A 20976-nucleotide genomic window follows, 5' to 3' on the forward strand; every position below is an offset into this window, starting at 1 on the left:
AGTTCAAAGAGTTGTGACGTCAGATTTCACGTCAAAATGCAAGCGTTTCTGCACAAACAAACGAAGCGGGAGTTATGAATTATGACGTCATCGCCTACGGGAGCGTATGCCGTGACGTCAAACTTCACGATTTACCGGATCTGCCTCAACATCGATCATTTGAAGAAAATGATTCTAATCCTGTTTCGTGTTCTCTCTATGATTTCAGTCGTACTGTCAGCACTGCGCTATCTATCGACAGAAACTGAAATCCTGAGCGATCCCTCTCTCTGCTGTCTCAATGTCGGTTCACAGTTTCCTTTATGTCTTATACATTTTCACAGCATTCTCACAGACTAACCTTTTCATTCCGCTGTCTAAATTTCTGTCATAATTTTCACAGACTAACCTTTTCATTCCGCTGTCTAAATTTCTGTCATAATTTTCACAGCATTCTCACAGACTAACCTTTTCATTCCGCTGTCTAAATTTCTGTTCCCAGTTGGCAGACATGCTGGAGTGGCAGCCTGGCTCAAATGAGAGCAACTCTACAGGCTCCATGCTATTGGATGAGGACTATATGGAGTTCATGTCAGACACTCTCTTCTCTACACTCTCCTCGCAGTCCTTCTTCTTTCCCGATTCTAAAGAACTATGTGAGTACTTACTATACATATACCCATCCTTGAAGTAATGCGAAAGCTGTGCCGAGGTGCAATCTTTTTAATGGCTTTTACCTTATTTTATAGATAGTTAAGGTAAGCCATTATCTAATTTGGGTATCTAATATGAATCTAATTAATAATAATTGCAATCTTTTTCAAAAATAAAAGAATTATGTACCCAAGTACATGTGCCCAGTGCCCATCCTTGAAGTAATGCGAAAACGGTGCCGAGGTACTACAATCTTTTTCAAAAATTCTAAAAAAAAAAAAAAAAAAAATCTCTTATTGATCAGGGAACCCTTAAACGGATATTTCCACCCATTCCCCGGTTTTTGAAAATATGGACCGATTGCAATACTTTGTAATTATAATTACTTTAGTAATAGTAAAAAAGTACATGATTGTACGCATAGATATTGCATCTCAGCCCCCAAAAATTGACCAACATAGGGTCAATTATTATTATTATGCATCACAAAAGAAATAGGGCGATATTTTAGAAGTTATTGCAAGTATAATTCCCTATCATCATTTATTTTGCGTAGTGACCTTAAGGTTTACAATAAGTGTAACGTAGACTACTTCAAACATAAGATGTGTGGATTAAGCTTGCTTTTGTTTAGGTGAAAGATTTCGTTTGTCATGTACAGGGTGTCCCAGAATTTATGCTTAAACTGTTTTTGTGATTCGCGGTTTCTGAATTCCGCGAAAACCGCGAACCGCAAAAATTCGAGTGAATAGTCGATTAGGTATACTTTAAATTTAAAGTAGAAAACGAATATGCAATAAAAAAAATGGGGGTTATCATTTAAAAAACCAAAGTTATTACCCGATTCGCAGACTTCGCGAAATTTTTCGCGAATCCCAATATTGCCTAAATATCCGCATCAAAAAAATCAAAGAATTAGTTTTTTTTTTTTTTTTTTCAAACAGGTCCGAGAAGAAACGGTTTAAGCATAAATTCTGGGACACCCTGTATATGTACATAGAGACAGACAGAAAGAGAAAGTAGAGAGAGGGAGGGAGAAGAAGAAGAAGAAGAAGAAGAAGAGAGAGAGAGAGAGAGAGAGAGAGAGAGAGAGAGAGAGAGAGAGAGAGAGAGAGAGAGAGCGGGAAGACCATGTGCTTCGATTGTGACTAACATGCGGTTTGATAGTGATTTTTCAGATACTTGAATTCAATGAGGAGAACTGGAGAGATAGATATTACATACTTGAATGATCAATTAATTGAGGAAAAATACGAGAAAAATTAAAATTACATATTGTTCACTTGGTCAGATTCACATTGACAGCTCAGAAATGAAAAAAATAATTTCTATATTTTCTTCTCTTTCATTTGGATACTAATCGCGTTCATTTGCTATCGACCAGTTTCGATTGATTTTTGGTTGCTATGGATACAATATACACTGGAATGCAAAAAATTTAGGACAGTTTTCAGTTTTTATTGAACACTGTTACAGCCATTTTAAAGTCAATCTGTTCCAAATTTTCTGCACGTCAGTATATTGAAATTACAATGTAAAAGAAAGGCGGAAATACACATTGCGCTTGCGTAACTAGGAGGAGTTTAGGATCCACCATGTACATATATGATTTTAGGAAAGCACTAAAAGGAATCCCTAATCATTAAGGTACGACTGTGCATTCGGCCCTTAGAAAAGTAGAGAGGGGAAAGAAACATCACTCTTCATTTGTTATCTATTCTGAGATAGTGATTCAATACATTAACCCTTTCATACTCGTGTATTTAATTTAAAAGTAAATGTTTCTTAAAAAAAGGAACAATAAAGAAAAAGTAAAAGAATTTTTTTTTTTTTTTTCGTAAAGGATTTTTGGCCTTTTGACCGGTTTCAATACTTCCTAATAATTGCAAAATATAGCTAGGACTCCCATAGATACAGGTACATACATAGGGTAATAGAAAGTAAAAAAAAAAAAAAATACCTCAATAGAATCAAATGCTTTCCCGGGTTAGGTAACGATCGTTAGTGAAAAAATTGTCATCGCATTTACACGTAGAAATAGATATACACCCATTCAATTTTATATTGCTTTGTGGAAAATACTCGATATTATCACATGTGTAGATATTTTGTCTTGACGAGAGGTTTTTTTTATTGTTGTGTTTGTATCAGTAATTTTTCTTTGGCTTTTCTAGTCTGTTTCTGAAAACTCGGTTGAAAAGAAACAAATAATTAAATCCTCATTTTATTCTTTAAAATAACACCAAGTAGTGTCTCTCTTTCTCTCTTAAAAAAAGGTACATTTTTGATTGTTCTTCTGCCCTCAGCTCGCGTGGCCAGCATCGCAGACTTCATTCAGCCCAGCCTGGTTCAGCTTCAACCCAATCTAGATGACTTGATGGAAGGTTTTGAACCTTTTCATGGTATGTCTTACCTGTGGTCAAGCCCTCGGCTGCTGAACAGGAGGTCACAGTTTCAAATCCCAGTACATACGTCAGTACATACTGAAGTGCACTTCCACTTAACTACATCGTTCAAGAAATCTGAAATTACCTTTTAAGTCACTTTTAACGGACAAACTTAATTAACAATTGACACCTTTATGTAAAACATTAGTGTGTTCTAGTTTTTAGTCTATTCAAATTTTCATGTGTTCACCCCAGTAGGTAATATAACCTTATTTATGTATCTGATTCATACATTTAAGACTATAATATTGTCATGTTAGAAATACCTTGTCTAAAGTCACCCATTCCATTGTCTGCATTTCATTTTCAGAACTGCTCAGTTCAAAATATAACCTTATTTATGTATCTGATTCATACATTTAGGACTATAATATTGTCATGTTAGAAATACCTTGTCTAAAGTCACCCATTCCATTGTCTGCATTTCATTTTCAGAACTGCTCAGTTCAAAGTTACCCACGGTCCCGGAAGAACAATTCGCCACGTCCCCCTCCACCTCCTCTCTTCCCTCCCACTTCTCCACCTCCCCCAAACCCTCTGGCCATCAGCCCAACCAGAACCCATCCGTAGTGACGGCCCAGAATACCAAGTCCGACTATCTGTCACCAAATGCGACCAGCCTGGATGGGAAAGACTACGCGACTCTATCGGGCGGAATAAGCAACACGCTTGGGAAAGATTACACGAACCTACCGCCCCTCGCGGGAAATTTATCAAACAGTCTTACGGGAAACGTTCTGATTAAGCCCGACTATTTGTCGCAAAGTGCGAACCTCAGGAAGAGTGACTACAACATCAAACAAGAGCCCGTCACGAGTCAACCTTTGCATCATCCGAACATTATCTACTCAGGCGCGAGGACTAGCGGGTCGACCTTGATGACGCTGGCGAACAATAAGCCTACCGGTGGCAAGAGTGTGGATGGCGGATATAACTTCAACCTGCAAGGTAAGAGCACACCGGATTAACTCCATACACAAAAGCCCACTCTAAGGCTTGTGGCTTGGGAATAAGGGTAAACAGTCGTAAAGGGTGGGGAAGCTAATACGAAGCTACGAAGTGCACAGCCGCCATTTACATAAGAATAATCATGCTCATTGACCATTGGTTTATACAATTTATTCAAAAAATTTATAAAGTCAGAGGACTTTGAAAAAGTTAGATTCTCACACTAGTTACGGGGGTCTCCCCAAAGCGTCCGCCGTGTACACGGGCGAAACCATCTCCTGTCCCGGCTACACGGGCAGGAGTCGAACCCCGGACTCTGTGTATGTACCGCCACCACAGGAGCAGGTGCTACCCCCCGCCCCGCCCTCCTATCCCCCCTACCCGCCCAAGTCGGCCTTCCTCGTATCTAGTCAAAGTGAAGGTGAGTACAGGATAGAACAATGTGAAATGAAACAACTGTAAAACTAATATTATATTTAAAATAGAGGTAAAATCACAATTACAATTGAACTCGTGTGGTGTGTGTCCCCTAGTAGGCCCCTTGTACACGAATAGCCCGCTCTGAGGGTTAGGTGTTGGTGTTGTTGGCAGAATGGAATACATACATAAGTACATAAGTATGTATTCCGTGCTAAATGGGGGCAAAATATGTATAATAAAACTGTTTGCATTTGGGAAAACATTATGAATGTTCCATTACTACGTAAAATGTCGGGTCATTCGTTCTAACGAAAAAGTTCAAAGAGTTGTGACGTCAGACTATAAGAAATGTGCAGAAACGCATGCGCACAAGCACATTACACAAGTGTTGCCTGCGAGGGAGCTTTGCTCGGGACAGTTGATGTGACGTCTTCGCGTATGCTGTGACGTCAGTAAATAAGATTTACCGGTATGTTTTAAATCGATTTATCTCCTGATCTAGAAGTCTTAGAAGAAAAAGAAAAATTCTGCCTCAACATCGATCATTTGAAGAAAATTATTCTAATCCTATTTCGTGTTCTCTCTATGATTTCAGTCGTACTGTCAGCACTGCGCTATCTATCGACAGAAACTGAAATCCTGAGCGATCCCTCTCTCTTTGGCAGAATAGAGAAAAGATGTCTTTTTATCTTCCATACACCGGGGTGATGGTCTCTAGCCATATTTAATTGTCTCGTCCAAGGGCGTAGCCAGCCTCTCGTGAAAGGGGGGGGCAGCTTTCGAAAATTAGGTACCTATTTTTCTTGGCCTATATACATATGCATACATAACTATAAACATACAACTCACCCCAGTCACAGATCTATACTTATTTCAACATTAGCCTTCTTTTATCTGCTGCGAAGCTATCTATGACTTGCTGTAATGGCAGAATAGAGAAAAGATGTCTTTTTATCTTCCATACACCGGGGGGATGGTCTCTAGCCATATTTAATTGGCTCGTCCTGAACCGCAGTCAACCATCGTGAGGACTTGTGCTTGTTCTTTTCAAGCAGAGAGAACTATTTGAAAAACTATCAGCTGGGCAGGGCTGTTTAGAGTTAGCTGTTCTCTTCCCCGTTCTTTTCTTTCCTATTCTAGTCTGTTTATGCGTTAATATTTAGGTATATCCCTTATTTCCAGGTTCTCTGTTTAATCTGATCAACTCGAGAGCCGCCAATTTCAGTCAGAATTCCGTGCTACAACGGCAGACCAAGATCATACAGGAGAAGAATCAGCAACACGCCGCCCAGAGAAATAACAGCAGTAGTACTTATACCAGTACTCAAACACAATCTCAGGTATGTTATATAACACTAGTATAAAAAAAAAAAAAAATCATTGTTTCCTATTTATAAAATTGTAGGTAGTTAGAGTTTGATGAAGTTTTACTGTTTTGTAGGTATTTTTTCCCTCTCTCTTACCTGATGAAGCTTTGAGAGCGGTAAGTCGACCTGGCTAGTTGACTCCTAATCCAGAAGGTCTGTGTTCGATGCTCTCCGGCCAAGATGAAATCCTGCGTTGAAAGCCCCAGTTTATTGAAGAAGGGGGTTTGAAAGAGGGTATGTAACTGTTAAGGTCTTGTACCGAAATCGAAGAGAGCTGTTCCGAGAACGAACATTATTTGTTCAGGATAAAATGCTGGCTATTTTAAGGACTCAGCCTCTCTAGGACATTACTCGAATAGAAGAGTTGAAATCCCGGCAAAAAAGGCGTTACGGGAAACGTTCTGATCAAGCCCGACTATTTGTCGCAAAGTGCGAACCTCAGGAAGAGTGACTACAACATCAAACAAGAGCCCGTGACGAGTCAACCTTTGCATCATCCGAACATTATCTACTCAGGCGCGAGGACTAGCGGGTCGACCTTGATGACGCTGGCGAACAATAAGCCTACCGGTGGCAAGAATGTGGATGGCGGATATAACTTCAACCTGCAAGGTAAGAGCACACCCGATTAACTCCGTACACAAAAGCCCACTCTAAGGCTTGTGGCTTGGGAATAAGGGTAAACAGTCGTAAAGGGTGGGGAAGCTAATACGAAGCTACGAAGTGCACAGCCGCCATTTACATAAGAATAATCATGCTCATTGACCATTGGTTTATACAATTTATTCAAAAAATTTATAAAGTCAGAGGACTTTGAAAAAGTTAAGAGTTACACCAGAGCCTATATATCTTGTAGACTTATGTTGTTTATACCCCTTCTAGCCAGCCTTAGTGGTGCAGTCGTTTGCACGGTATACTTTGAATCTGGAGATTGGTGGTTCGAGTCCAAGTCAAGTCATATAATGTATTAGATTTACATAAGAATAATCATGCTCATTGACCATTGGTTTATACAATTTATTCAAAAAATTTATAAAGTCAGAGGACTTTGAAAAAAGTTAAGAGTTACACGTTACACCAGAGCCTACATATATCTTGTAGACTTATGTTGTTTATACCCCTTCTATCCAGCCTTAGTGGTGCAGTCGTTTGCACGGTATACTTTGAATCTGGAGATTGGTGGTTCGAGTCCAAGTCAAGTCATATAATGTATTAGCATAATTTTCACAGCATTCTTACAGACTAACCTTTTCATTCCGCTGTCTAAATTTCTGGCATAATTTTCACAGCATTCTCACAGACTACACAAGCATTTATGCTCAACACAATTAAAATGCCTTTCATATCCCTTCTACATTTAGGAATTTTAGGAAGTTTTCCCATGGGAGAATATTTCTCAGCCCTCGCTCAGTCTCTGACAAGCATTTATGCTCAACACATTTAAAATGCCTTTCATATCCCTTCTACATTTAGGAATTTTAGGAAGTTTTCCCATGGGAGAATATTTCTCAGCCCTCGCTCAGTCTCTTATTCAAACTTTCCGCCTCTTTTTTTTAGGTGACGAAAAAGCGACCGTGTTCAGTTACGCCCCTGCTGCCTCCTCGACTGCTAAATCAGTTCCGCCCCCCGCCTACACCTATTCCAGCGCCCCCACCAGTCTGAAATCCCCTACCGACAATTACCCCACCTCCGCCCCTGGTTACGAAGACAAATCCGACCCTAGCATGTACGTTAGTTTCGACTCGAAGCCGAGTATCGTACAGTACAACTATGGGAAATCCGTACAATATATCTCTTACGGGAAGGAAAATCCGTACAAGGGAGGTGGGAATATGAGTCAGTCTTACAGCAAAGAAGAGGGGTTGAATCAAGACTACAGCAAGGTGGAAGACCTAAATCAAGCCTATGATAAAGTGAGCCAAACCTACGACAAGGTCGGCGCAAGGTTAAGTCAAGCTTACAGCAAGGGAGATACCAGCTTGAATCAAACCTACAACAAGGTTCCAGGCTCGGAGCTCAATCAAGCCTACAGCAAGGGAAGTGCAAACTTAAATCAGGGGTACAGCAAGGTTCAGTCCTCGGACCTTCAAGGATATGACAAGGGAACGTCAAGTCTAAATCAAGGCTATGAAAAGGTTGGAGCCAGCTTGAATCAAGGCTACGATAACAAGGCGAATGTAAACATGGGAACTTATGCAAACCAGCAACAGTATGCTAGCTACCCATCCCAGTACATGCAGGATGTCAGAAATGAGTAAGTAGACATAAAACTAATAAAACCTTTCAATCTTTTCTTTATGACAACTAAAGCCAGCTCGAATAATTGCGATTAATCAGACTTGATAATGGAGGGGAAAAAGAGATAACTCAAGAAGATTTGAGTAGCCCAATTCCAAAAAAGGACAATTTTTTTAACGGTGCACCAGCTCGAATAATTGCGATTAATCAGACATTCAGACTTGATAATGGAGGGGAAAAAGAGATAACTCAAGAAGATTTGAGTAGCCCAATTCCAAAAAAGGACAATTTTTTTAACGGTGCCAAAACTGGACATCTCGGAACTTTGACCTTAATATAACTAATTAATGTTAACTTTGCCAGAAATACCATATATTCCAACAGATTCCCTTGGATTTTAGTTTTTTTTTTTCAAGAAGCGGCTGCTTGTTTCAAAAGATATGAGATTTTCGTGTTTTCTCTAAAAAAGTCCACTTATTTATGTCCACTTTTGGAACTGGACTACTCATTTGTGATATTTTTCTTCCCTCCCCCCACAGGTACAATACAAACACAGGCTCCGCCTACTCGGCCCAGCAACAATCTCAGCTATCCTATCACAGCACAGGGGGCGTGGTCAATACACAGCAGCAAGACTATGCCCCTCCCTCTGCCCAATACAATATTCATCATAGCAGACAAACCACGCCCACATCAAGCTCTGGCTATCCCTACTATAGAGAACCAAGGTAATATATCTCCGAAATTTAGATTAGTCCGAAATGTTTATGTTAAGAAAGTTGTTTACGGGATGGGCATGCTACGACACAGACCACACGAGTCTAATGTAGCAGTTGTTTCATTGCTACAAAAACAAAAAGCACCCAAAAAGGCGATTAAGCACCCATTAAAAAGGGGGAAAAAACAAGAAACAAGTCTAGTTAGTTTGGAGGGTAGCGCGTCTGTCTTGTAAGCACTAGGTCTCGGGTTCAATTCCCGTCCGAGGTGAACTTCATCATAAACAGATAAGGTTCGTTCTGGCTTGCCCTTCCCTCGTCGATGTTGGGACGATAAGGCCTCATTTGTTATAGTTCCCTCTGTCAAACCTCTTCAAAGATTGAGTTTTCTTTTTTTTTAATTACTATTTCAAACTCTTTTATCATTTCTTTTTTTCTTCTTCTTTTCATCTTCCTTCTGTATTCTTGTTCTTAATTTATAATTTATTTCCTCTCTCTATTGCAGCCCCTACCAGCAAGCCATCGACTTCAAGTTACCCACGGGCACCGCAGGGGGCAGCACGAGCTCTGGTTCCGCCCCCTATCCGACCAGCCGTAGATCGAGCCTGGTACAGCCGCCCCCTCAGTCCCCCGAGTCTGCCGGCCCTGGACCCAACAGTCCAGGGAATATGAGACGCCCTGGGAGTGCCACGGAGGAGTATGCCCTGCCCCCCAAGGTGAAAATTTAGGGTCCGCCCCTAGGATTCAAAGTGAAATATTTGTTGGGATTTTTTTTATCCTGTCTTTGCCCCTTTTTAGGAGAGTTCAAAAGCTTTTTTCGCCCAAACGGCCAGAGGATTTTTTTAATAGAGGTTTGATAGAGAGAACTGTAACTGTTAAGGTCTTATCGTCCGGAAATCGAAGAGGAAGACAGGATAGAAAAAAGCCAGCCGTTCCGAGAACGAACATTATCCCATCAGGATAAAATCCGCCAGGTTGTGGCACCCCTTTTTAGGAGAGTTCAAAAGCTTTTTTCGCCCAAACGGCCAGAGGATTTTTTTAATAGAGGTTTGATAGAGGGAACTGTAACTGTTAAGGTCTTATCGTCCGCAAATCGAAGAGGAAGACAGGATAGAAAAAAGCCAGCCGTTCCGAGAACGAACATTATCCCATCAGGATAAAATCCGCCAGGTTGTGGCTAAAGTTCGCCAGGGGCGGGAATCGTATCGATGGTTACAAGGCAGGTCTGTTACCCTCTAGGAGCCTGTTCACACTTGCCGTGGGTTTCATCTGGTTTTTTCCGAATGGCCCATAGGCAATGTAATTTAAATTAGAGTGTTCCTACTTACACACGACACGATTTTTTTTCCGAACGTCAAGTGTGAACAGGCCTTAAAATAACGAGGCCAGCAAAAAAATTGGATTTAATCTGATATTTGTTTGTTTATTTTCAGCCTCATCCGAATGGCCCATAGGCAATGTAATTTAAATTAGAGTGTTCCTACTTACACACGACACGATTTTTTTTTCCAAACGTCAAGTGTGAACAGGCCTTAAAATAACGAGGCCAGCAAAAAATTTGGATTTAATCTCACATTTGTTTGTTTATTTTCAGCCTCAAGTGTTGAAGATGAGACATCGTACCCGGTCTAGCTGTAACATAGTTAATCCTAGGTACTTCCTCAATACTGCCACTGATCCCAACCTAGTGCACCATCACAACAGCGCATTGCTTGCACAACTATTGACATCAAGTAAGTTCGAGTGGAATTGATAAACTTCACTAAAAAACTTAGCAATCATACACATAGTCGACCGGCCATCGATCGACGTCGACTGACACGTCCACACTACCTCGACAACATAATTTTATCTCGTCAATCGACGGCCGATTGACTATGTCTGGACACACCTTTAGATCTTACCACTGAGAGTTTTCAGTTAATCTAGAGTCCAAGAAATAATGTCCTATGTAAACCAAATGGGTTACGTCAAAGAAAACCCTTGACACTGTGTTAACTCTTAGTGGTAAGGTCGCCATTAAAGAGGAGTTATTTTCCGATATTGAGTTTAAATTTAAAACGATTTTTATTTTATTTGTATCATCCACCTAAACCACCTATAGGTACCTAATTAATATCATGATTTTAATTTAAAATCATTTCAACCGCATGTTAAGTGTAACAATGTTGTCTGAGAATGAGAAGTATGGTGTGTCATTTCAGCAACCCAAACTTTGGGCAGTCCGTATATAAATTTTGATTGTTTCTCTCTCCGCAGATTCTCACGTACACGGGTAAAGGGGAAGGAGAGGGCTAGATCGCGGGCTTCATTCGCTCCTAGGGCGCACTTTATCCTAAACAGATAAGGTTCGTTCTCGGAACGGCTGGCTTTCTCCTATCCTGTACTTCTCTTCGTCCTTCCCTTAGCAGTCAGTCACAGTTCCCTCTATCCAACCTCTTGAAAAAAAAAAAAATCCGCTCTTAGGTTTTGGGACGATAAGACCACCGCAGTTACAATTTCCTCTATTAACTCTCAATGATTTCAGATGAGCAAAGCAGCTATGTTACAGAAGGGCGCCGAATACATCAAGCAGCTTCGGAGTGAACGATCGCAGCTAAAGGAGGAAATGGAAGCGTTGAGACTGCAAGTGGAGTCTCTGAATGCTCAAATAAGGTGAGACGAATACAATTGAACGGTTTATTTATGAAGGGTCCAATTTGGCTGAGGGCCTTTTTGTGTGGATTGTTGTGAAAAACTAGTCCCCAAAATCTTAAAACTCTTGGACACGGTTTGCCCAGTGGTAGTGGTAGCGCGGTTATTTTCCAGGCAGAAGGTTTCGGGTTCGATTCTAAGAGTCGACAGGAAAAAATTGCACTCGTATTTCGATTGCAAATATTTCTAAAACTCTTGAACACGGTTTGCCCAGTGGTAACGCGGTTATTTTCCAGGCAGAAGGTTTCGGGTTCGATTCTAAGAGTCGACAGGAAAAAATTGCACTCGTATTTCGATTGCAAATATTTCTACAGGGTACTTTATCGAGTTCTCGTGTTGACTCAGCACCTAAAAATGGGAAGTATTGTGTTTCTTCCTATGGTCTCTTTCGCCCATCTGATGAGAGGCATACTATGTCACAGACCACACGAGTCTAATGTAGCAGTTGTTTCATTGCTACGAAATAAAAAAGTTCGCCCATCTGATGAGGGACATACTACGGGATAGGCATGCTACGGCACAGACATTGCTACGAAATAAAACAGCCATAAAAAAAGTTTGGTTCTTTTGTTCAATTCCTATACTTATCGAGGCATTCATCAACCATCAAGATATTGTCGATACCGACTGCAGAAGATCTACAACCCTTAAAGGTAGATGTGAGTTCCGTCATATTAAATGGGAGGTTATAGACACATTGCTACAGCGACCGTCTCAACCAAACGTTTTGTGTTGCATCTTTGTCACATTTGTGAAATACATACCAAATTTCAAGTCTCTAGCTTATACCGTTCCCGAGATATTGTTAAATTACACCGAAAACCGCCAAAAAGCAGTAAAATGCCGCCAACCGTTGCACCGGTCTTAACCAAAAGTTTCGTGTCGCATCCTTGTCACATTTGATAGCTATACATATACCAAATTTCAAGTCTCTAGCTCTTATCGTTCTCGAGATATTTTGTTTACAGACAGACACACACATGGACCAATGGCTGAAACTTTGGATTTAGGCTCTAGGGACCTCAAAACGTGTTTTGACACTAAAAACTGACCATCGAAATTTACTTGAAATATATAAGACCTTGTTTAGACTGCGGGAGTAAAGGGACTTTTCAGTCTCATTCTGGCAGGATAAACAAGGTATATTCTATTCTACTTCTCCTTCTCTATCCCTTCTCTCTTAAGTACACTAGGTATAACACGCTAACTCTTTGTCTCCCAATTCTCAGACGTGGTAACCAATGGCTCCCCCTGTGCAACAAGGATAAATCCTGGACGGACACCTACTCGGACGTTCTATGCCAGAAGTTAGGTTACTCCAAGTCGCAGAAGAACCCTCGCTATGGAGATCTAACAGACAGAATGGATAATATTACTGACGGCATTACTCGGCTGGGAGATTTGATCACGGATAAAGATGCTTATTTGAATAACTTGTTTACATTCTACAAGGTATTGATTGAAGGGGGATTGTGGTATGCCGTGACTGTTGGGCTACACGAGGTTTACCTGACTGCTAATTAGTGTGGGGGTTTTAACTCTGACGATGTTAAGTGGAAACCGCCTCCTTTGTAGGGATTCCTCTTGTTTTTGAGTAGAACATGCAATTTGACGTATCTGTCGGATGATCCGGACAGCTTTATAGGCACAGATGGGGTAAGTACTGTAGATAGTGCAAGTATGTACTTTACTTACACTTTTTTATAGGACATAAAGTTGGCACGTACCTTACTGTTTGGTATTGGACGTTTCGGGTCTGAATTCCAGACCCGTCTTCAGCAAATTGTCATGGTACCTACTGTTTAACTTACCCTTTTAAAAGAAACAGTTGTTTCTTATCGTTCCGAAATGGAAGATACTAGGAGGACAGGATAGTAGAAAGCCAGCCGTTCCGAGAACGAACCTTATCTGTTTAGGATAAAGTTCGCCTCGGTTGGGAATGTAAGCCGCGGATTCGTTTAATCATTTTAGAACACCCCTTCAGTTGAAAGCTCGCAAGTATGGCTTCTACAACCTAGGTGTAATTTACTAGTCTTACTAAGGAATAAATACATACATAGGCAGGTATACTTGTGCGCTGATCGAATATGGACATAAATCCTTATGTAGGTATGACAAGATATTCGATATATGAAGACAGGTCGGTATGTAGCTATTTCACGAATGTGTATGTAGAGGTTTCACTGCCGATGCCGTTTTTATTTCGTATACCTAGCAATTACAATGAATCCACTGCTAATTGCTAATACATTTGACTCATGTGTTCTGTGTCATAGCATGCCCATTCCGTAGTAAAACACTTTAACTTTTAAAAGAAACAGTTGTTTGAGATCTTATCGTTCCGAAATGGAAGATACTAGGAGGACAGGATAGGAGAAAGACAGCCGTTCCGAGAACGAACCTTATCTGTTTAGGATAAAGTTCGCGTCGGGCCGGATGCTCCCAAGTTTCGGAGTGTGGCCTATGGCAAAGGAGAAAAGGGAAGCTCGAGGGGTTTGCTCCCCCCCCCCCCAAAAACGCCCCGGGTAAAATAGATGATTTAATCTTGGCTCAGATGAAAATCAGACTTTGACATCACTCAGGGAAACCTTAGTGGCTAGTGATTGAACTCTCTATCTGTCTGACGTATGAACTGAGATAGTTTGACGTTAGTAGACCTGACGTATGAGTCACATGGGATGACCAAGTACCAGATGAGTGCATTACTACTGTGGAACTGTCTCTTCAGTACTAACTCTCCGAACTCAAGATGTGGTTAGGAGAGAGCGAGAAATAAAAAAATCTGGTGTGAACATCACACAACTTTCCTTATCCTATTGAATGATGCTTATTTGAGTGTTCTTTTACCCTAACTTTCACAATATCTCTAACCGTTTTGTCGCTATAGCTGAAAACCACCAAAAAACGGTCGAAATCTGTCCAAAAGCGGTCAAAATACCGCCAAACACAGCGACCGTCTCAACCAAACGTTTTGTGTTGCATCTTTGTCACATTTGTGAAATACATACCAAATTTCAAGTCTCTAGCTTATACCGTTCCCGAGATATTGTTAAATTACGCCGAAAACCGCCAAAAAGCGGTAAAATGCCGCCAACCGTTGCACCGGTCTCAACCAAAAGTTTCGTGTCGCATCGTGTTCTGTGTCATAGCATGCCCATTCTGTAGTATGTCACTCAGTCTTCATTATGTGTTATTATTGGCAACTGGCATACATATTTATCAGTTTTAGGACATTTGGACTCCTCTGGTTCTTTGTTGGCCCATTGAGACCCTTTTTTCCCAGTGAGGTCTATATATACAGTTTACCTGGCTACCAGTACAAAGTCAACATTAGACTGTAGACCTAGGCCTCAGTTTTTTATCCTTCTGCTTCCTTCATTCTTCTCCTCCTCCTCCTCCTCCTCCCCCCCCCTTCCTCCTCCTCCTCCTCCTCTTTGTTTTATTCCTTCATATTACTTGTCTCATAATTTATTCACATCCTCATTAGGTATCGTCCTATTTTTTCCCTCATTTTTTTTTCTGGCCTCCTCTCTCCCCTTTTTCTTCCTCCCCCTACTCCATCCTTTCCTTTCTCTCTCCCCTTTCTTTTCCTCCCTTCATCCTCTCCTATCCTTCCCTCTTTTCTCCTCCTCTTCCATTTCTCCTTCCCTCTCGAGCTATCCCTCGATTTCTTTCTCTTTTTCCCATTATCCCCTTTTTCCCTTCTCTTTTCACTTCATCCTTTCTTCCCTTCCGTCTCTCTCTTTCCCCATCTCTCGCCTATCTCCTTTCTTGGTCTCCTTCTTTTTCTCCTTTCCTGTAGTCCTTCTTCTCTATCCCTCTCTCTCTCCCCCTCCCTCCTCTCCTATCCTTTCACTCTTTCCCCTCTCTCATTCCTCCCATTTCCTTCCCCTCTACCTCTCAACTCCCACCCCTCTTCTTCTTTCTCCCTCTTCCCCTTTTCTTCTCCCTCCGTCCTCCCATCATCAAGTACCTACTTAGCTGTCCTATTCAAATCACCTTGTCCTCTTAAGGACATGTGACTGAGTGCTCCCCTAAACGTGAAGTATACTTAGGTGGTCGAAAAATGGAGTAGATAGCTCCCCCTTCCCCTCCACCTCTCTCTTTCCCCTACCTCCCATCTCTTCCCCTTGTTTAGACTGCTGGAGTAAAGAGACTTTTTATACTCTCATTCGAGCAGGATAAACAAGGTATTCTATTCTATTCCTTTCTCTCCCTCCCTCGCTCTCTCTTTCTCACTTATTCTGGACACGGAAAGTAAAGAAAAGTACTTTTTCCTCCCTCTCTCTCTCACTACCTCCCTCCTTTTTATGTCTCTCTGCTCCCCCTTTCTCTCTCTCTCCCTCCCTCCCTAGCTCTCTCTTTCTCTCTTTTTCTGGACACGGAAAGTAAAGAAAAGTACTTTTTCCTCCCTCTCTCTCTCTCACTACTTCCCTCCTTTTTATGTCTCTCTGCTCCCCCTTTCTCTCTCTCTCTCTCTCTCTCTCTCTCTCTCTCTCTCTCGTGTTTCGATTTCACGGGCCTTATGATTAATTCAGAAGTGTCATTAGAATTAAAACTTAAGAGAGAAAGACCAGAGGGAGAAAGAAATAATGAAAAAAGAAAGGGAAGAAAAAGAAAGAAGGGGGAAAGAAATAATGAAAAAAGAAAGGGAAGAAAAAGAAAGAAGGGGGAAAGAGGAGAGTTGAAGAAACAAAATGGACATAAAAGGAGAAAGCAGAAAATGGACAAACCAAGATAGTTCGAGTGAGAGATAGATAGAAAGAGAGAGATAGAAAGAAAGAGAGGGAGAGAGGGAGAAAGAGAGTGAGTTAGTGAGTGAGGGAGAGAGTGAGAGAGAGTGAGTTAGTGAGTGAGTGGGAGAGAGAGTGAGGGAGAGAGAGAGAGAGAGTGAGAGAGTGAGAGAGAGAGAGTGAGAGAGAGAGAGAGTGAGGGAGAGAGAGAGTGAGGGAGAGAGAGAGAGAGACTGGGTACACTGTATAAGTTGAAGATTGTAGAATATTACTTCTCTGATGATGGTGAAAAAAATCCTTTCTCTCTTTCTCCCTCGCTCTCTTTCTCGCTCTTATGTTCCTGTCAGTTTTCTCTCTCTCTCTCTCTCTCTCTCTCTCTTTATCAACGTGAGGATAATATCACTGTAGGCAGTTTCAAATAGATTGCTTCCCCCCTCTTATCACTCTCTTTCTCCCTTCTCCCTCCCTCTACCCTCCTCTCTTCGTTTCTCTATCCCTCTATCCTTCTCTTTTCCCTCCCCTTCCTTCGTTTCTCTCTCCCTCTATCCTTCTCTTGTCCCCCTCTTCCTTCCCCACCTCTTAGAGGCTCTCCTTTTCCTCTTTTCCCTCTTTATCAACGTGAGGATAATATCACTCTAGGCAGTTTCAAATAGATTGCTTCCCCCCTCTTATCACTCTCTTTCTCCCTTCTCCCTCCCTCTACCCTTCTCTCCTTTCTCCCTCCTCTCTTCGTTTCTCTCTCCCTCTATCCTTCTCTTTTCCCTCCCTTCCTTCGTTTCTCTCTCCCTCTATCCTTCTCTTGTCCCCCTCTTCCTTCCCCACCTCTTAGAGGCTCTCCTTTTCCTCTTTTCCCTTCTTACTTTCTATTCCCCCCCTCTATTTTATGTCCCTTTTCACTCCATTTTTTCCCTCATTTATTCTTTAGCATGTCCATCCCGTCTTCTTCCTCTCGTTCTCTTTTTCTTTCTCCCTCCCTCCCCTTTTCCTCTTTTCCCTTCTTACTTTCTATTCCCCCCCCCTCTATTTTATGTCCCTTTTCACTCCATTTTTTCCCTCATTTATTCTTTAGCATGCCCATCCCGTAGTATGTCATTATTTAGGTACATCTTACGATCCTTCTTCTCTCCCTCCTCCTTCCCTTCTTCTTGTTTCTGTTTCTCCCTCCTTCGTATTCTCATTCTTTATGTCCCTTTTCACTTCATTTTTTCCCTCATTTACTCTTTGGGCTTGTCTCCCTTTTCTGACACTCTTCTTAAGCTATGTACCCTACATCTTATGATCTTTTTTTTTCTTCCTTCTTCCTCTCATGTATCTCTTACTCTTCCCCCACCCCCTCTTTCTCGCTTACTTTGTCATTATTTTTTATCATTAGAAGAAGCTTCAGAGAAATCTCGAGGGACGAGTTACCTCGGAGTCCTCGATCCATAAACCGAAGCCACCTTCTCTTCCTCCTTTTCCTCCTCTTTATTTTGCTCCTTTTATTCTCCCTTCTTCTTCTTCTTCTTCTTCTTCTATTCCTCCTCTTCCTCCTCCTTCTCCTCCTCAAATGTGCCCCAAGTATTCGAAACTGATGAGAATTCAATCATTCATGCACTTATGTACCTCCTTTTTTTACCTACATAGATTTTTTTTTTTTTTTTTTTGTAATATGAAGAATTGCTTGTACATTCAAAACAAGGGGGCCTATGTATGGGAATCGAACCCGAAACCTCCGGGGAACAAGCCTAGTGTGATATCCACTTGGCCACGGAGATTTCATTTCCTTTATTATACTTTTTTTTAAGAGGTTCGACAGAGGGAACTCTAACTGCTAAGGGCAGCTTATCGCCCGAAATCGTTGAGAGTAGGAAGACAGGATGGGAAAAAGCCAGCCGTTTCCAGAACGAACCGTATCTGTAGGTCGTAGGATAAAATCGTAGGAACCGTAGGATAAAATCCGCCCCGGACGGGAATCGAACCCGCGGCCTGGCGCTTACAAGGCAGACGCGCTACCAACCAAGCTAACTAGGCTGGCTCTTTATTTTACTGTTCCTTTCAATACCCTATCCTATAATGAAAGTAATGTTATCGGACTGTTTGCCTGTGTTTCCAGATCAAAAACTACGAAAAGCTCGAGTGTCCGGAAGAGAGACGGAAACTGGCGCGAGACATCTACGACAACTTCATCATGAAGGAGTTACTGGCACATGCACACGTAAGTGGCGTTTCTTTTTTCTTGTCCATCTTAGGTTTTTTTACAGTAGTACAGTAAGTCCCTTTACTCCCGCAGTCTAAACAGGTCTTATATATTTCATAGGTATTGTTTAAACATATGTAAATAAAAAACCTTGTTTTTTTATCTTATATATTTCATAGGTATTGTTTAAACATATGAATGAGACTGAAAAGTCCCTTTACTCCCGCAGTCTAAACAGGTCTTATATATTTCATAGGTATTGTTTAAACATATGTAAATAAAAAACCTTGTTTAAATAAAAAAAAAGACTTACTTACAATCTGGTATGTACTCATCACAAAAATTTGCTGAGTCTCTTAATATCATCACATAGAAATTCATGACTTCCATGTAGATTAAAAGATACATCTCTAGATTGGATGATTTAATCTTGGCTCAGATGGAGATCGGATGATCAGACTTTGACATCACTCAGGGAAACCTTAGTGCCTAGTGATTGAACTCTCTATCTGTCTGACGTATGAACTGAGATAGTTTGACGTTAGTAGACCTGACGTATGAGTCACATGGGATGACCAAACCAGATGAGTGCATTACTACTGTGGAACTGTCTCTTCAGTACTAACCCTCCGAACTCAAGATGTGATAAAGAGAGAGCGAGAAATAAAAAATCTGGTGTGAACATCACACAACTTTCCTTATCCTATTGAATGATGCTTATTTGAGTGTTCTTTTACCCTAACTTTCACAATATCTCTAACCGTTTTGTCGCTATAGCTGAAAACAAAGACGGTCGAAATCTGTCCAAAAGCGGTCAAAATACCGCCAAGCGCAGCAACCATCTCAACCAAAAGTTTCGTGTCGCATCCTTGTCACATTTGGGTCGTAATCTGTCCAAAAGCGGTCAAAATACCGCCAAGCACAGTAACCATCTCAACCAAACGTTTTGTATTGCATCTTTGTCACATTTGTGAACTACATACCAAATTTCAAGTCTCTAGCTTATACCGTTCCCGAGATATTGTTAAATTACACCGAAAACCGCCAAAAAGCCGTAAAATGCCGCCAACCGTTGCACCGGTCTTAACCAAAAGTTTCGTGTCGCATCCTTGTCACATTTGATAGCTATATACCAAATTTCAAGTCTCTAGCTCTTACCGTTCTCGAGATATTTTGTTTACAGACAGACACACACACACATGGACCAATGGCTGAAACTTTGGATTTAGGCTCTAGGGACCTCAAAACGTGTTTTGACACTAAAAACTGACCGTCGAAAATTTGACCCGATTACATTACTTTCCTTTTTACTTGAAATACAAAAGACCTTGTCTAGACTGCGGGAGTAAAGGGACTTTTCAGTCTCATTCTGGCAGTATAAACAAGGTATATTCTATTCTATTCTAAAGATGCTTATTTGAATAACTTGTTTACATTCTACAAGGTATTGATTGAGGGGGGATTGTGGTATGCCGTGACTGTTGGGCTACACGAGGTTTACCTGACTGCTACTAATTAGTGTGGGGGTTTTAACTCTGACGATGTTAAGTGGAAACCGCCTCCTTTGTAGGGATTCCTCTTGTTTTTGAGTAGAACATGAGAAAACGACACGTGTAATGTATCGTAATGGGACAGTTAGGTAGCTACGATATTACGTTGAATGCACCAATTGAGGTGTCTCATGTGAGAGATAATGGAAGAGTTGCAATTGGGAAAATAGAAGGAATTTTAATTGTGTTAAGCATATTTAAATGCTTGTCACAAACATCGTTCCCTGATTATTTCACCTAGATAAATTTCATGACATGACTTGGACTCGAACCACCAACCTCCAGATCCAAAGTCCAACGCGTTAACAACTGCACTACTGAGGTTGGTGCAATTGGGAAAATATTATTAATAACAGGTCGATTCCTATACGTAAAAAGTTGTGAAAAATCCAAACCTGAGGTCAAAACTCCGAAAAAGTAACTTTAAAAGGTCGAAAATTCAATTTTTAATTGCCGAGTTCGAAGCGCCACCCGGCCTATATTAACAGGAAATAGAGTTATTAGAGTTTCATTAACACTCGTATTTATGAACAAGAATGATTGTTCTTAGATCAGTCTCAAGTCAAATTGACCAATCAAATGCCTTAAGACTATGCTTAGCACGAACTTAAGAGCCAGAATTTTGTTCATAAATATGGGTGTAATTGTACGAAACATGTTATGTCAGCCACTCAGGCTAGTCTGTCAGAAGGTCTGAGCGTAAGGGGCGGACTTTAGATCTTCGAATCGATAAGGCTTGTATTTTTTATTATTTTAGAATAGAATAGAATAGAATAGAATAGAATAGAATATACCTTGTTTATCCTGCCAGAATGAGACTGAAAAGTCCCTTTACTCCCGCAGTCTAAACAGATCTTATATATTTCATAGGTATTGTTTAAACATATGTAAATAAAAAACCTTGTTTAAATATTAAAAAAAATATATATATATATATATACAAATGTTTTTTGTTATATGTTTTTTGAAGACTTAATTGTTCATAAGGTTGGTAACACGGATTTCTATCCAGCCTAGGTCGCGAAGGTTCGATGCCCACCATCGAAAAGATCGG

At 40.9% G+C, this 20976-nt stretch overlaps 1 protein-coding gene and 1 long non-coding RNA gene across 2 annotated transcripts in view; both read left to right on the top strand.

Moving 5' to 3' along the window:
• Window positions 1-460: 460 nt before the first annotated feature.
• LOC103505364 lies at window positions 461-10537 on the top strand. Its single transcript, XM_026820695.1, has 7 exons — window positions 461-635; window positions 2940-3035; window positions 3516-4028; window positions 7373-8069; window positions 8593-8781; window positions 9275-9485; window positions 10364-10537. Exons 1-7 carry the CDS (start codon window positions 491-493, stop codon window positions 10520-10522), a joined length of 2010 nt encoding a protein of 669 aa, XP_026676496.1. The 5' UTR covers window positions 461-490; the 3' UTR covers window positions 10523-10537.
• Window positions 10538-18286: 7749 nt separating this feature from the next.
• Window positions 18287-20976, top strand: part of LOC103505361 — an 8350-nt gene continuing 5660 nt past the window's right edge. Inside the window, exon 1 of the long non-coding RNA XR_541174.2 lies at window positions 18287-18390. This is a non-coding gene — a long non-coding RNA (uncharacterized LOC103505361). The remainder of the gene's footprint in view (window positions 18391-20976) is intronic.

The sequence above is a fragment of the Diaphorina citri genome, unplaced genomic scaffold (assembly GCF_000475195.1).
Source record: "Diaphorina citri unplaced genomic scaffold, Diaci psyllid genome assembly version 1.1 scaffold168, whole genome shotgun sequence".
NCBI classification, from domain to species: Eukaryota; Metazoa; Arthropoda; class Insecta; order Hemiptera; family Psyllidae; genus Diaphorina; species Diaphorina citri.

Excerpts from the sequence above, each read along its gene's own strand:
- LOC103505364 (XM_026820695.1), top strand. The coding sequence starts at position 491 with ATGCTGGAGTGGCAGCCTGGCTCAAATGAGAGCAACTCTACAGGCTCC. Across the intron at positions 8,070-8,592 it reads ATGCAGGATGTCAGAAATGA|GTACAATACAAACACAGGCT; the intron begins GTAAGTAGACAT and ends CTCCCCCCACAG. Across the intron at positions 9,486-10,363 it reads AGTATGCCCTGCCCCCCAAG|CCTCAAGTGTTGAAGATGAG; the intron begins GTGAAAATTTAG and ends GTTTATTTTCAG.